This window comes from Lipomyces arxii (assembly GCF_038497795.1).
Source record: "Lipomyces arxii strain Phaff 12-163 unplaced genomic scaffold V1512scaffold_12, whole genome shotgun sequence".
Lineage (NCBI taxonomy): Eukaryota > Fungi > Ascomycota > Lipomycetes > Lipomycetales > Lipomycetaceae > Lipomyces > Lipomyces arxii.
Window position 1 is genome coordinate 65,191 of NW_027117711.1, and position 15,475 is coordinate 80,665.

General features: G+C 46.1%; 7 protein-coding genes across 7 annotated transcripts; 4 read left to right on the forward strand and 3 right to left on the reverse strand.

The window, feature by feature from the left end:
* Positions 1-10: 10 nt before the first annotated feature.
* On the forward strand, positions 11-4,454 carry V1512DRAFT_276956 (uncharacterized protein). Its single transcript, XM_066917889.1, has 5 exons — positions 11-1,147; positions 1,194-1,274; positions 1,317-1,371; positions 1,416-2,209; positions 2,253-4,454. The coding sequence occupies exons 1-5, from the start codon at positions 202-204 to the stop codon at positions 4,220-4,222; spliced, it is 3,846 nt and encodes a 1,281-aa protein (XP_066770569.1). The 5' UTR covers positions 11-201; the 3' UTR covers positions 4,223-4,454.
* On the reverse strand, positions 4,223-5,557 carry V1512DRAFT_264860 (Golgi phosphoprotein 3-domain-containing protein). The gene is made up of 3 exons (XM_066916777.1): positions 5,175-5,557; positions 4,364-5,121; positions 4,223-4,315 (listed from the first exon to the last, which is right to left on the reverse strand). The coding sequence occupies exons 1-3, from the start codon at positions 5,454-5,456 to the stop codon at positions 4,279-4,281; spliced, it is 1,077 nt and encodes a 358-aa protein (XP_066770570.1). The 5' UTR covers positions 5,457-5,557; the 3' UTR covers positions 4,223-4,278.
* A 239-nt stretch (positions 5,558-5,796) lies between these two features.
* Positions 5,797-7,382, reverse strand: V1512DRAFT_264861 (uncharacterized protein). Its single transcript, XM_066916778.1, has 4 exons — positions 7,151-7,382; positions 7,027-7,098; positions 6,924-6,979; positions 5,797-6,873 (listed from the first exon to the last, which is right to left on the reverse strand). The coding sequence occupies exons 1-4, from the start codon at positions 7,323-7,325 to the stop codon at positions 5,845-5,847; spliced, it is 1,332 nt and encodes a 443-aa protein (XP_066770571.1). The 5' UTR covers positions 7,326-7,382; the 3' UTR covers positions 5,797-5,844.
* A 217-nt stretch (positions 7,383-7,599) lies between these two features.
* V1512DRAFT_264864 (uncharacterized protein) lies at positions 7,600-8,279 on the forward strand. The gene is made up of 4 exons (XM_066916779.1): positions 7,600-7,834; positions 7,886-7,964; positions 8,021-8,062; positions 8,109-8,279. Exons 1-4 carry the CDS (start codon positions 7,664-7,666, stop codon positions 8,126-8,128), a joined length of 312 nt encoding a protein of 103 aa, XP_066770572.1. The 5' UTR covers positions 7,600-7,663; the 3' UTR covers positions 8,129-8,279.
* On the reverse strand, positions 7,740-8,948 carry V1512DRAFT_264865 (DUF2407 C-terminal domain-containing protein). The gene has a single exon (XM_066916780.1). The coding sequence runs from the start codon at positions 8,911-8,913 to the stop codon at positions 8,209-8,211; it is 705 nt and encodes a 234-aa protein (XP_066770573.1). The 5' UTR covers positions 8,914-8,948; the 3' UTR covers positions 7,740-8,208.
* Positions 8,949-9,454: 506 nt separating this feature from the next.
* On the forward strand, positions 9,455-10,992 carry V1512DRAFT_264867 (mitochondrial branched-chain alpha-ketoacid dehydrogenase kinase-domain-containing protein). Its single transcript, XM_066916781.1, has 4 exons — positions 9,455-9,611; positions 9,657-10,020; positions 10,073-10,825; positions 10,871-10,992. Exons 2-4 carry the CDS (start codon positions 9,758-9,760, stop codon positions 10,932-10,934), a joined length of 1,080 nt encoding a protein of 359 aa, XP_066770574.1. The 5' UTR covers positions 9,455-9,611; positions 9,657-9,757; the 3' UTR covers positions 10,935-10,992.
* Positions 10,993-11,493: 501 nt separating this feature from the next.
* On the forward strand, positions 11,494-15,388 carry V1512DRAFT_240703 (RecF/RecN/SMC). The gene is made up of 6 exons (XM_066914233.1): positions 11,494-11,536; positions 11,582-11,657; positions 11,700-11,738; positions 11,783-11,922; positions 11,970-12,128; positions 12,172-15,388. Exons 1-6 carry the CDS (start codon positions 11,522-11,524, stop codon positions 15,334-15,336), a joined length of 3,594 nt encoding a protein of 1,197 aa, XP_066770575.1. The 5' UTR covers positions 11,494-11,521; the 3' UTR covers positions 15,337-15,388.
* The last annotated feature ends 87 nt before the right edge of the window (positions 15,389-15,475 follow it).

Genomic DNA, 15,475 nt, shown 5'->3' on the forward strand with positions numbered 1-15,475 from the left:
ACAGGTCCGTGAACACGTCCGGACAGTGTTGACGTCACCCACATAAGTGTTTGGAATATGCCTACAAAACCGACTTCGCTAATTTAGATGTTTTTGTTCGAGTGATTTTAACACGTGTTTGGACTTTCAATTTTTGTCTATGATTATGCAAATTGCAGAATATTAACGTGAGATACAAATCATAAGCGAGCGACTGCCAACATGCCCCAGACTTATCAAGGCAGCGGTAAGTCAGCGCCGTTGCTCATCCAGCAAATTCTACATTATTTGCCTGGGTCTGCCTCTATAGCCCATCAGATTCCGCAGTTTCCGACGTCGGCTTTGGGTTCATCTGTTCCGATTGTTCCGTATCGCTCCATTCATGAACTGCGAAATAGAGACAAAAGTCAAAGATCTTTAAATGTTCCGATCTCACCACATGTACATAGACTGATATCAGATAATTTAAAGACGGTAAATGTTGATACTCAAGCAATTAATGCCGATAAACAGATTGTGACAGCTAGAGAGGAAATAAAGCTTATTTGTTCAGTATGCAGATGCCATTTTGTAATAAAAGTGCAGGAAGGTCATGAGGGAGACTGTGGAAAGTCACCAATGGAAATTCATCATTTTGTTGTGACTGCATACTCTCAAGTTCCTGCTGATGCAAATGAATTAGACGACAGCATTGTGACTGAAACTTGCATGCTCACATGCAATATATGCAGTACATCGGTCTCAATTAACGTGCACAAAGCCCTCTTAACTGATGAGATTGTTGCCACATTTAAGCAAGAAGCAATAGATGCTCGATTTGCACATTTTGAAATTCTACGAAATGAAAAACTGGCGGCAGAAGGCTTGACTGCACCAGGTCCATTAATACCATCAAGCCCTTTGAGCAACTTCAACACTTTGATGCGAATCTTGCACGATCCACTTGTCCATATATGTGGCGAGCGGTCCCGTTCGATTCGCATTGACAATAACGCTGTCAACACCAAAATCGACCCGTCGATCTTGCCCACCTTCTTTTTCACAAAAGATGAACAGGTTGGCGTTTGGCTGCCACCTATGGTCAATGAGGACACTCCAGAGTCTAAGCAAATGCGAAAGGTGCTTGAAGATGCGTCTATGGAAATAGCAATTCTAGCCTGGCAAGAAAGTATGCCTTTAGTTTGACTGCAGGAATGGCAGACTGACAACTTTAGCCAATAATAAAGAAAATCCGTACCAAATTTCCATCGACAGTGACCTTCAGACTGTTAAGCGTGCATTAAAGTGTGCTGATTGTTAGTATTCAACGAAATATGCAAGAATAGACTAACGAACAGATCCCACTATTCCTCGCAAAATTACATACATAGAGCCTACTAGTCCTATATTTCTGTAAGCTTCACGGAGACCAACAATAAACCTACTAACAAATTTAGACGATGTGCCAGTTTAGGAGCTGTTCCGGATTTTAGTGATGCACTGCTACTACAGACTTTTGATCGACAGAATGCGTGCGACCCTTCGAACGCACAATACTATTTAGAGTGCTTGCGAGAGATATCCACTACAAGACAGTCCGAGGAACTGCAGATTAGAGTGGTCGAGTTGCAATCCATGGGAGCGTTGACTAGGGATGATCTTAAGAACGCATACAAGGAAATTGGGATAGATGACCCTGAAGCAGTCAACGATGATTCGTTGATATTGGGAATTTTTAAGGCACGATTGCAGGACTCACCTGGAAGAGCGTTGTCTATGAAAGCGGCCTTAAAAATTGTTGCTGAAACTAGAGACAGCGAAGTTTTGCGAGCATATATACAAGCAGACAGTATGGATGAACAGACTAGTTACCGCACATTGGGTTTGGTTAAAGAAACAGATGATGATACAGTGAAAGCAGCATATGAGACGTATTTACAAGATAGCATTACTCGAGCGGATTTGTATAATAGTGCATTGATGGTAATAGCGCGAAGCAGGCAAAGCCCAAGCTTGCTCTCGTACGTTGAGAAGCGCGGGCTCGCGGGTCCACTACCAGATGTGAAAAAAGCATATAGGATGTTAGGCATCATGGACACGATGGATGATAGTCAAGTATTGGCAGTGTTCAACATTCGAGTGAATGACATGCCGGACGATGTTTTGAAGATGCGAGGTGCGTTAAGATCTATAATGGATTCACGGCGAAGTGCGCAGATTAAACATTTTCTTGAGAGTGGCGTTATCGACAGTAAGTATTTTCTGCTTGAGAATAAAGTTGATCTGACGAACAGCAAACATCGGGCCAGAAGGAACGGACACAAATCCAGTGGGGTTATGGAATATTGGCAACACTTGCTATTTAAATTCTTTATTACAGTATTATTTCACAATTAAGCCTTTGCGAGAAATGATTCTTTCGTTTGACTTGTCTGCAAATAATGTCGCTGGAACAATTGATCGGCGAATTGGTGGGCGCAAGGTCAAAGAATGGGAGATTGCTCGTGGACAGGAGTTTATCCGTGAACTGGGTGAACTGTTTCAAAATTTGATAACTACCAAAGAAAGCTCAGTTGAGCCAAAGTACCAGCTTGCATATCTTGCACTGATCAATTCACGAGAGGCGTTTGAGCAGATTGAACAAAGTGAAAATGATGTGCACATGATTGACGAATCAGCGCCGTCTGATGTACCGTATGGACCGGCCGTGAACGCAGAGACGGAAGTCGTTGTGATTGAAGACGATGATAAAGACGAGAACATGATTGATGTTGAAAAAGAGAATGTTTCGCCGCCTGGAATTGATGACAGACCGCCAATTTCGCCGAGTTCAAGACGGGTATTGGGAGAGATTGCTGCACCGAATATTGAAGGCAGCATAGATTCCACCAAAATTGCAAAGCCGGAAGCTGACTTGATTGCTTTAGGGCCTATTCCCGAACTTATGGATGAGACGAAGGTCATAGAAATACCGGAGCCCGTCTCACCAGAGCCAGAAATAGAGCCGGAGCCGGTTATGAAGAAGATTGCACCAGCGTTGCCGCCTAGGAATGACAGAGGCATGATGTTTGGTAGTCAGCAGGATGTGACGGAATGCATTGAGAACGTAATGTTTCACATCGAGGCTGCGTTGAAGCCGGAGCGGATTGATGATGATGGTGAGCAAATTGATTTGGTAAAGGATTTGTTCTACGGCAAAACAAAACAGACACTTGAAGTGGAAGGTGAGCCGAGCGCTAAATCTGTGCGAACAAAAGATGAGCGATTTTCGCATCTGATTGTGGATGTTGCGTCAGGACCACGGGATATCTATGATGCACTAGACGCGTACTTTGATGTCGAGACCGTAAATCTTGATGGCAAGCCCGCGAGACGGTATGTGACGCTGTCTGAGTTGCCGCCGATATTGCAGATTCAGGTCCAGCGCGTTCAGTACGATCGGGAGCAGGGCCGAGTGTTCAAGTCTAATGCGCCGCTGAAGTTTGACAGCACAATTTACCTTGACCGGTACATGGACAAGCTCGAATCTGTTGACCCCATCGAGTTGAGGAAGCGGCGGGAGCAGGTGTGGGAATGGAAAAGGCAGCTGCAGGAGTTGGAGGCGCGGAAGAAGGCGCTGGGTGCTGTGGTGGACCAGAAAAATAAGCTGTCGGCACTGGAGATGTTGCAAGTGACTGCCGGGTGGTTAGCACAGGCGCGCGAGGCTTCTGCTGGGATAACCGGGGCTGTGGACGTGAATGTGCCGGTTGCAAGACCACACGAGAGTTTGCTCGAGCGGCAGGAAGGGTCTGGCGAGTCGCGTGAAGATGTGGTTGCGAATGCGATGGTGACGCAGTTGATCGGCGAGTTGTCTGCAGAAGCTGCGTCAATTGCGGTTGATATTCCGCGACTTGATGGCGCGATACGGGAGCTGCAAGCCAGGATTACGTCGCAGTATGGCGATTTGACGAAGCTTGGGTACCGGGTGCATTCTGTGTTTATTCACCGGGGCCAAGCGACGTACGGCCACTACTGGATTTACATTTACGATTTTGCGACCAAGAAATTCCGAAAGTACAATGACAAGCAAGTGAGCGACGTGAGCGAAGACGAGGTGATGCCGTTTGACAGCAAGTTTGAGTTTAACGGGACGTTTGACGAGAGCGCTGCGACGCCGTATTTTTTGGTGTTTGTCAAAGAGGACTCGACTGAAATGTTGATTGAGACAGTCAAGCGCATGATCGGTGTAGAGGATACTCATGAGAATATGCATATCGACGCATGATATAGAATGTAATGATTTATTTGACACAACAGACAAGAAAACAAAAAACCGAGAAATTATAGTATAGAATCTAACTTTGTAAACACGCTCAGTCTATATAGTTAGTGACAATTGGTCCATATGAGCAAAATAATGACTTACGCAGCTGCGACGGCCTCGACTTGCAGTTCTTTGTCTTTGTTTGCGTTGAGTTCGTCTGAGATTTCTTGGGCGAGGTTGATGCCGATGCCGCCTGAGCCACCACCTGGTTTTGCGGTGAAGGGCCACTGGGAAAAGTCGCCGAGAAGTTCGTCCACGCGGCCGAAAGCGCGGTCGCGAGCGTCGTGAGAGAGGGTTGATAGGGTGTTTTCGAGTACGTTTGCGGCATAGGCAGCGCAGACCATGGCGACAGTGCGGAGGTACCTGAACGGGACGTCTTCGGGCACGAGCGGAGACGCGTTGAGAACGACGGTGCGGGCGGTCAGGATGGAGATTGTGCGTCTGCGGATTTCGTCTTTTGCGCCGTTGTCGGATACCGGGTGGGTAGCCATATCAAACAGGAGAAAGTTTCGTTTTTCTGTGCGGAGAATGCCTTTGTCGACCAATCCTTTTGCGAGTCGCTCCCGGACTTGTTTGAGCTGGTAGCCGATTTTCATGAGGTTCCATGTTTCGCCAGACATCAGGTCGATCCACGCGGCGACGCTCATTTTCTCGCTGGATTTCATGAGCTTGAGGGCTTCATCGAGTAAGACTTCGCCAGTGAGTCGCTCGTCAATGACTTCAATCAATCTGTCTGAAAGAGGAAGACGGCGTCGGGCAGGATCCCGCTGCATACTAATCCTGCCCCGGAATGCGAGTTCGAGTACGATACAGCCTCTGAGAGCGTATGAGATGTTGTCATTCCAAAATGAAAGATAGCCCTAAGTATAATGTCAGTAGAGCAACACCAATTGAGTGAACAGTGCAAACACACTTGTTTATCCTTTAATCCCATGAGCAGAACCTCCTCCATCAAAGTCAAACGTGGCTGCTTTGCGCGCTCGTCACCTTCCTGCATATCACGCGGGTCGAATGCAATTCGATGCCCATTTTCACCTGCAAAGCTTTCTGAATGATAAACTGACGAATCTGGTGACGGCGGTCGGGGGGACGAGGCCGTGGCCGGTGTCGTCGATTGAGCTCCTCCGCCAGAGAGAGAGGTCGAGGAGGCGGATGCGGTGTTTCCGACACGGCGGCGCTGCAGACCGGACGACATTCGACCTTGATCGTAGTATTTTTAAATAAAAAGATGGAAGGTTTTTTTGGTTGTTGACGTTTGCTTTCGGTTGACGATGTTGACTTAAATATCGTGTTCCCTCGAGACTGTTGGACTCAATTTGGCCTGGACGCAGCCAAATAGACTGAATAGGGTTAGGGTGAGGCTGACGTACTTGTGCGTACTACACTTTTTCCTTGACTGGAAAGTTATTTACATATTGTCAAAAGGGGAAAAAAGTACTTCAAAAAGACCGTAAAATGCTCAATTGATTTGGAAGCAGTGACAATGTTGGTTTCAATGGCAGAAGTGGGCAGAAGATACAGCAAATGACACAACATATGGATATGCATATATTAGACGTCTATTGACAAACTTACAAAACAACTTATAATAACATCTTTCGTGGATCCTCAATGTACTCCTTGATAAGCTTCAAGAAAGTGACAGCCTCTCGTCCGTCAAGAAGTCTGTGATCGTATGTGAGAGCAAGGTACATCATTGGTCGGAGCTCGACCTTGCCGTTTACAGCAATAGGACGGTCTTTGACTCCATGAAGACCGAGAACAGCGGTCTGAGGCAAGTTGATGATGGGAGTTCCCATCAGCGAACCAAACACACCACCGTTGGATATGGTAGTAGTACCACCGGCCATGTCCTCGATAGTCAACTTTCCGTCGCGCGCCTTGTGGCCCAGGTCCGCAATGGCTTTCTCAATCTCAAGCAGGCTCATGGCCTCGGCATTTCGAACAACTGGAGTCACAAGACCTTTAGGAGTTGCAACAGCGACAGAGATGTCAACGTAGTCACGGTAGACAATGGTATCGCCACCATTAGGTCCCTCAATCGCACCGTTAGCAGCAGGGATCTCTTTTGAAGCCAAGCACAAAGCCTTGGAAAAGAACGACATAAACCCAATCTTGATTCCGGTCTTCTTCAGGATTTCGTCCTTGTACAGTTTTCGGAACTCAATCAAATTGGACATGTCAACCTCGTTGAATGTAGTCAGCGAAGCAGCAGTGTTCTGTGACTGTTTTAGTCGCTCAGCAATACGCAGACGCATTCTGTTCATCTTGACCCGCCGCTCATCACGGGATCCAGGGGTAGATGGAGTCTCAGGAGTTGAGGCGGCAGCCGGCTTAGAAGCAGCAGCAGGCTTGGCAGCAGGTGGTGGAGGTGGGGGTGGGGGAGGTGCAGCAGCAGCAGGCTTTGGTGCCTCTGTCTTTGACGCTTCGGGTTCCTTTGGAGTTTCGGCTGGTTTTGGTGCTTCTTCCTTTGGAGCAGGAGGAGCAGAAGCATCAGCGCTGCCATCTGTGTCGAGCTTGAACAATGGCTGACCGACAGTGACAGTATCTTCTTCTGCGGCAAGGACTTCGGTAATAACACCTGCTGAAGGGGCATTGACGGCCACATCGATCTAAGATGATGATGAAAATTTGACCTGTAACAAAATAACAAACAACGTACCTTGTCAGTTTCAATCGAAGCGATTTCTTCGTCGAGTTCAACATAATCACCGACATCTATTAAATTAATATATGCATGATTTTGACCGCATCAAATGACGTACTTTTGACCCATTGCTTCAATGTTCCCTCAGTAATAGATTCAGCCATTTCAGGCACAGGGACTGTCGTAACAGCTTCATAACAGTTAACATCACAATAAAACCCAAATTATTGACAACCAAATACCATAAGTCCTAATGCCAAAGACATTGTTAGAAACAATTGGCAATGACCGGAGAAGAACGGGAGATGAACGAGGTTGAGCAGCAAAAGAAGAGCAAACCGGGCGTCCTCTCACCAGTCCGGACAAGGCTCTTCTTGACGCAACCTTTGCGATGTTAATTGACGATTTTCTGATCATTTTTTCGTTCAACAAGAAACACCGAGATAGAAGAAGAGACAACGAGGTGCTTGAATTGGTCTAAATAGAAGGCATTTCAAACATCCGAGCCGCCGGCAACGATCCGAGCAATCCTAACAATGTGATTGGTCTGTGTGTATTATACTGGGGTCATTCATGCGGCTTTTGAAAGTGATAATAGCCCGCGCATTTGTAGCCATAAGTAGCCTCATCCAGCCTATTGAATGTGCTCAATTGTCAATACACTAAAATTTAGACACTTAACACTGAAAACCACTATGCCTTCACCACCTTCAACAACACCGTCATAGTCTTTTCATTGAAGGTTCATACAAGTTATGTCGGCACCTGCAAATTTTGGACCGGCTCACGTAGCATCTATTTACAGACGTGCACTTCGTCTGTCTCTTAATTGGGCAATTAGACGTGATGTCTGGCGACCAATCGCTCTTGATATCAGAGCAAAGTTCGACGCAAATAAAGACATTACAGATAAACGAATAATCAGAGTATGAATAGTCTTTGATTGGGGTTTATATTTTGATGCTAATTGAGAGTAGCAATTAGTATTAGAAGCAGAGAAAACACTTGCAGAAAACCGACATCCGGATCCATACATTCCTCCATCAAGACCAGGTGGTATGCTCCAATACATATGTTTCTGATTGAGATCCAAGTCTAATTAACTTCATCAGGCTCAAAATATGAAAGAAACGCACCTCCTCGGATCGAAGATCGTGAGTGCTGAATTTGCAATGTGTGTAATCCGCTAACAGTAAATAGCCATGGATGGAGACTATTAGTTTATATGTGTATAAATAATAGATTGCAACCCTATGATACACTAATAATGAACAGTACACCCTCCAAAACATATGCAATTTCAATAATAGACCCGTAAGACCGCAAACGACACGTTAATGATGATTCCTGCAATAATTGCCATTTGCTGCCGTTTAGAGAATATCACACCTTCTCGTAGAAAAAATAATGCAAAAAACCCGAGGAAAAAGCCGACAGTGGTGCCTACCAGCAAATCTTCATATACACCTACTGGACTTCCATCCGGAAGTGTGTCGGGAGCAGACGCTCCTTCATCTATCCATCTTTCTTCCAATTGCCGAGCTGCGTCCGAATCTGCTGTCGTACTAACCCCATGTAGTCTATTAAACTGTGCTCTTAGCTGTGCAATATCCTGCTCTGAAAATCCTGCCGTTCGTAACCGGTCAAATCCCATAGGTTGGGGAAGTGTAGATGTCTGTTGCTGTGCCTGTCCCTCATTCTCTTCATGAGCCAATTCCTCATCAGTCAACACGTCTCCAACTGAACAATGCAAGTAAGTTGTAGTTCCATTCTCTCCATTCGCATCCGCCCGAGCAGAACTTGGAATCAATTGCCCAAGATCGGCAGAGTCAGGCAACACTCTACCTGCATAAATCAATCGCAATCGTCGCTTCGCAGTATCTGTCGGCCTTGATTTCCGTATCTGCCGTTTAATTGCACTAACCGGAGCTGCCGTACCTGGTGCTGGCAACGGGATACTCAAATCCTTTATCGAAGTCTTCGAAAACCGAACAATCAACGACATAATTCTTTTATACTTTTTATGGGGTAGGGTCCAACTCGAAGTGAACTCGCCAACTCGCGCGCAACCTCTTCTGAGCTCTATCGCTCATTTCAAGGGTAAGGGCTGCAACTAAACGTGTGGCTTATATTTGTGGCTCATGATACTGTGCGGCTGTGGCGGAAACCTGATGCGGCGTTCCGCCGGACTCCACAATTTTCAAAGCTAAAGTCAAAGAGTAAATAAGGTTATGTTTTAAAACTACAAAGGCTCATATGTCCCAATACATAAAACTTTGTCAAGCACGCGTACTAACCCATGTTAACCCGCCGGACAGCCGAAGCTCGGATTTATGTCCCCGCAAAACATCAACTAAATCTCGGCTCGACAACTTCAAATCGGCAGTTTGCACTTTTTTGCTTTAACAAAAAAATAACCAAGTCAGACCAGGTCAAAGACTTGTTTGTGTGGCCGAATTAGACAAGAGCCGACGTCCATCATGGCCTGGCGTCTGACTGACAAATTGGCTGAGAAAATCAATCATTACTCAAATTTCCCGGCCACAGGAGTTTCTCTTCGTCAAATGGTACTGTTCTTTTTGCTATGCTGTTGATAGTTTACATTGTGTTTCATGACTAGTCATCGATCATTTTACTGACTGTTTACTGTTTTTTCTATGCTAACATGTCATTAGGTCCAATTTGGCCAAAAACCAAACGCAGGTAAGTTCAACTAATGGACTCGCTGACATATTTACTTACAGTCAGGCACATTATTTCGAGGGGCCCAATTTCTATCCGAAGAACTCCCTATAAGACTAGCACATCGTGTTAAAGAACTGAACAATTTACCGGATGGATTATCAGATATGCCTTCAATTCAAAAAGTACGGAACTGGTACGCTCAGTCTTTTGAAGAACTGACAGAGCTGCCACGTCCAACTTTACCAAAAGACTTACGCGAATTACTTCTGAAAGCTCAGCGAAAGGACAGTAACGGTCTGAGGACTGCTCGAACACTCATGGAAAACACAGAGAATCCGTCATTGGCGGGAGAAGACTATCGTCCAGTAAATCGAAAGTCCAGTGTAAATAGTCGGCGATACTTTGTTTTTCTTGACGATTCTATAAGGTGCGTGCGGGTTTCCTTCTTACATATAGAGACTTTACTTACAATTATCCAGATGGTCTCCAGAGATACACGAGTACAACAAAAAATTTACAAGATGCTTATCTGTAATAAAACGAAGGCATGACCCCGTGGTGACAACCGTTGCTCAAGGTATTAACGAATACAAACATTCTCGACAACGCATGCAGATCGACTCCACAATCCAGTCCTTTCTCGACCGATTTTACATGTCCCGAATTGGAATTCGAATGCTAATCGGTCAACATATTGCAATTAATGAAGAACCAGCACGAGATAATTACGTCGGCGTAATTTGCACTAAAACTAACGTACGTGAACTAGCACAGGAAGCCATCGAGAATGCTCGATTTATTTGCGAAGATTATTATGGATTGTTTGACGCACCAAAAGTTCAGCTTGTGTGCAAACCTGACTTAAACTTTATGTACGTTCCTGGTCATCTGTCACATATGTTGTTTGAGACATTAAAGAACTCTCTGCGAGCAGTTGTCGAGACTCATGGGTCGGAAGCCGAAGAATTTCCACCAGTTAAATTAATTGTGGCGGAAGGAAAAGAAGACATTACAATCAAGATTTCAGACGAGGGCGGTGGTATTCCCCGAAGCGCAATGCCTCTTGTGTGGACATACATGTATACGACCGTTCAATCTACACCTTCGCTTGATCCTGATTTTAGTAAATCAGACTTCAAGGCGCCAATGGCGGGTTTTGGTTATGGACTACCGCTTTCGCGGTTGTACGCTAGGTATTTTGGTGGAGATTTAAAATTGATTTCTATGGAAGGGTATGTACCATCTCTATCATGTATCACAGAGTGCTAACCGAATAGCTATGGAACGGACGTGTACATGCACTTAAACAGACTTAGTAGCACGTCCGAGCCATTACAGTGACCGTTTGACCTTACTTACGCTAACGAACATTTCCCAGTTCTAAGCTGCTTGTACATAGTGATAATTTGCATCCATATCAAAGCATTTTTCTCTCGTAGTTTATTCATTGATTCCGAGTTGGTGCTGGGTAATTGACAAGTGCCGTCATTAGTTTCAATCGCACTCTTGCCGGGCTCTTAAATCGTTAGTAATAAAAAATACAATACGACTGTGACATTGTACGTACTTCGTTCAAAACCATTGATCGCATCGCAATGTTGTCCCAAGAACCGAGACTTTTCGTTATAATTTCTCGTTTATCAATCTTTTCATAGCTCAAAACTGGTGCAGGCGCATGCTGAGCCGGACTCGGCTGATTGTGTAAAAATGTGTACATTTGTTTTACTGTTCTAGTGACGATGGATTGTGGAGTCGAGCAAGATGCAATCGAGTAAAGAGTACGGTGTAAAATATTATTACGCACTTATGCCATAAATAGTAGCATTATAGCTTTATGACCTAAACGCGTCAATTAGGACTGGCGCGTCCAGTCACTCAAACTTTGATTGCAACTGATCTTGTCGCGTTTTTATCACAACAAACACGAGATGCATATTAAACAGGTCAGTGATATATAGAACATAAATGCTCGCATTGACATTATAAAGCTTGTTATTCAAGGATTCAAATCGTATAAAGACCAGACAGTCACTGATCCGTTCAGTCCAAGGCATAATGTCATTGGTACGTTACACAATATATTGTTTGTCTCTACTGACAATTCAGTTGGTCGGAATGGATCTGGCAAGAGTAATTTTTTTGCTGGTATATATAGACATGATCTTCCTGGGATATTTTCTGATTGATAGCAATTCGTTTCGTTCTCAGTGACGCGTACACTCATATGAGTCGAGAAGAGCGGCAGTCTCTGCTACATGAAGGTTCAGGCACTGCCGTCATGAGCGCTTACGTCGAAATTATTTTTGACAATGCAGACTCACGATTTCCTGTACGTTTATTTACTGCTCATGCTGAAGCTTATACTGATTGGGTTAGAGTGGACGCGATGAAGTTGTGCTTAGGCGGACAATCGGATTGAAAAAGGATGAGTACTCGCTCGATCGCAAGAGTGCGAGCAAGTCAGATGTTATGAATTTGCTTGAATCAGCTGGATTCTCGAGGTCAAATCCCTACTATATTGTTCCGCAGGGTCGAGTACGTAGTCTCTGTGACATTAAGGAACGCGCTAATACGACAGATCACTGCGTTAACGAATGCAAAAGATGCAGAGAGATTAGCACTTTTAAAAGAAGTTGCAGGCACGCAAGTCTATGAACAGCGTAGGACAGAGTCGCTCAAGGTCATGAACGAGTCCAACTCGAAGCGTGAGAAGATTGACGAACTCTTACAGTTTTTGGACGACCGTCTGAGCGAGTTGGACGAGGAAAAAGACGAGTTGCGTGAGTACCAAGAAAAAGATCGCGAAAGGCGGTGTTTGGAGTACACGTTACTTGACAGAGAGCTGAAGGAGATCAACGCGCATCTGGATGACATTGAAGCTGAACGGTTGCGGAACTCGCATTCGAATGACGACAGACTTGAGCTGTTTGCCGAACGCGACCAGATGATTCAGAATTTGGAGACCGAAATTGGAGGATTGAAGCAACATTTGGCTTTGATTGAAGTTGACCGTAAGCAGCTCGAAGAAGAACGCAAGGATTTGATCCGCGCCCGCGCACAAGCTGAGTTGCAATTCAAAGAAGTTGCAGACAATGAGCAAGAGACAAAAGAGTCAATTACTAGAAAACAGACTGAGTTTAATGAAGTTGTGCGGATGATTCAAAGCAAGGAAGCACAGCTTGCCGAACTAACACCGCGGTTTGAACAGTCCTTGCAAGTGGAAACTGAAGTCAAGAAGATGCTTGCCGAAGCCGAAGAAGTGCAACAGCGATTATACTCCAAGCAAGGTCGGAATGCACAATTTCGCACCAAAGCAGAGCGTGATGCTTGGCTGCGGAAAGATATCGCTGATATTAAGACAACTATAGTACAGCGAGACCAGATTCGGATAGACATACAATTCCAATTGGACAGTTTGACCGCGCAGTTGAATCAGGCCCGGGTGTCAATTGCAGAGACGCGAAGCGCGCTGGAATCTTCGCAGGGCACGCTGGACTCGATCCAGGCTCAAGAGGCTGAGCAGAAACGTTCACGGGATGTATTGCTTGATGAGCGGAAAGAACTGTGGCGTGAAGGCGCAAAGTCCGAGTCTGCGCTTGAAAATGCTAGGGCCGAGCTGGAGAAAGCAGAGCGACGATTCACGGGTACGATGGACCGGGCTCAAAGTGCTGGACTGCAGGCGGTGCAAAGGATCGCGAAGCAGCTTAACTTGAGTGGTGTTTACGGTCCGCTTTGTGATTTAATTGAAGTCGATGACAAATACAAGGTTGCTGCCGAGGTCACTGCAGGCAATTCTCTCTTCCACGTCGTGGTTGACAATGACTCGACTGCGAGTACAATTATGGACGTGCTCAATCGAGAACGGTCGGGTCGAGTCACTTTTGTACCGCTGAACAGGTTGAAGATCAAGCCTGTCAGCTATCCTAAGACCGATGACGCAATCCCGCTGATTGACAAGGTGCAATACGATGAGAAATATGCCAAGGCGGTAGAACAAGTGTTTTCACGAACCATCATTTGCTATAATCTTGACGCCAGTTCTCAGTATGCGCGTGCACACAATTTGAACGCGATCACGCTGCAAGGAGACCAGGCCAACAAGAAGGGTGTGTTGACAGGTGGTTATCACGATATGCGACATTCACGCATTGACGCAGTCAGAGGCGCCCGAACCTGGCGTGAGAAGTATGAAGAACTGCAGGCTAAGAGTGTCGAGGTCAAGCAGGCTGTTGCGCGCAAAGACCAGGAGGTAACGATGGCGGTTAGCAACCTGAGTAAGACTGAGGCACAGCGGCAGCAATTGATTCAGGGCTTGAGCGCCAAGCGCGAAAGTTTACGGACGCATACGATTGCGGAGTCAGAATTGCAGGAAGGAGTTACGTCGAAGCAGCGGATGCTTGAATCTGCAATGTCGAATCTGGAGTCGCTCAACAAGCAACTTGAGAATCTAAGCGCTGAACTGCAGTCGCCGTTTGACCGACAGCTTACGGATGCAGAGGAGCAGCAGTTGGCTCAAGTTACGCGGCAGATGCAGACGCTGCGCGTGCAAGATGGGGAGCGAGCGGCAACACGTGCAGGTTTAGAGCAGGAAAAGGTTATGCTCGAACTTGAGCTGCGTCAGGTTTTGTACGCACGCCGGGACCAGTTGCAGGCGGAGCTGCTAGAGAGCAGTATTGCTGGCGAGTCGGATGTTGCGTCTGTGAGTGCTGTGCTGGCCAGACTGGAGCAGTCACTTGCAAGCAAATTGGCTGTCCTCGAGAAGCTAGAGACCGATGTGGAAGACAGCGAGGCTGAGCTGAGTTCGAAGGAGGATGAGTGCTCGCGGATGCAAGCGCAGCAGCTGGAAGAAATCAAATCGATCGAGCGAAGACAGAAGAGTCTTGAGCGGAACATGGCTCGGCGAGGCATTCTCGTACAACGGAAAGACGAAATCAACCGAAAGATTCGAGACCTTGGTGCGTTGCCCGAAGAGGCTTTTGGCCACTACAGCCATGCCAAGTCTGAGCAGGTTCTCAAGCGGTTGCATAAGCTGACTGACGATTTGAAGAAGTTCAGCCATATCAACAAAAAAGCGTTTGAGCAGTATACTAGTTTCACGAGGCAGCGGGAAACATTGCTCGAGCGACGGCAGGAGCTCGAGAAGTCGCAAGAATCGATCGAAGAATTGATTCAAGTTCTTGATCAGCGTAAGGACGAAGCGATCGAGCGTACGTTTAAGCAAGTTTCGAAAGGATTTGCAGAGGTGTTTAGGAAACTTGTGCCAGCTGGACGGGGCCGATTGATTATGCAGCGACGGATGGACCGTGACGTTGAGATGCGGGGCGATGACGACGGGTCTGAGTCTGAGGCCGAGAATTCTGTTGAAAACTACGTTGGTGTTGCGATCAGCGTGTCGTTCAACAGCAAGAACGATGAGCAGCAACGGATTGAGCAGTTGAGCGGCGGTCAAAAGTCGCTCTGCGCTCTGGCTTTGATATTTGCGATTCAGCAGTGTGATCCTGCGCCGTTCTACTTGTTTGACGAGATTGATGCGAATCTGGATGCACAGTACCGGACTGCGGTTGCAAGCATGATTCATGAACTAAGCGAGAACGGGCAGTTCATTTGTACCACGTTCAGGAACGAGATGATTTACAGCGCTGATAAGTTTTACGGCGTGCTATTTAACAACAAGATTTCGTCGATTGCATCCATTACACAGGATAATGCGCTGACATTTGTCGAAGGAGAACAGACAAAGTAGAGTTGCGGTGTGCAGTAGCTAGAATAATGAATGATACACGACAATGCCATTGGTTCGACCCAACTGTAAATTATCAAATGGCTAAATAGTAAGCCGCACTTAGTCAGCGATGAGAAGTATAAAAAGGGGGTCATTGGCC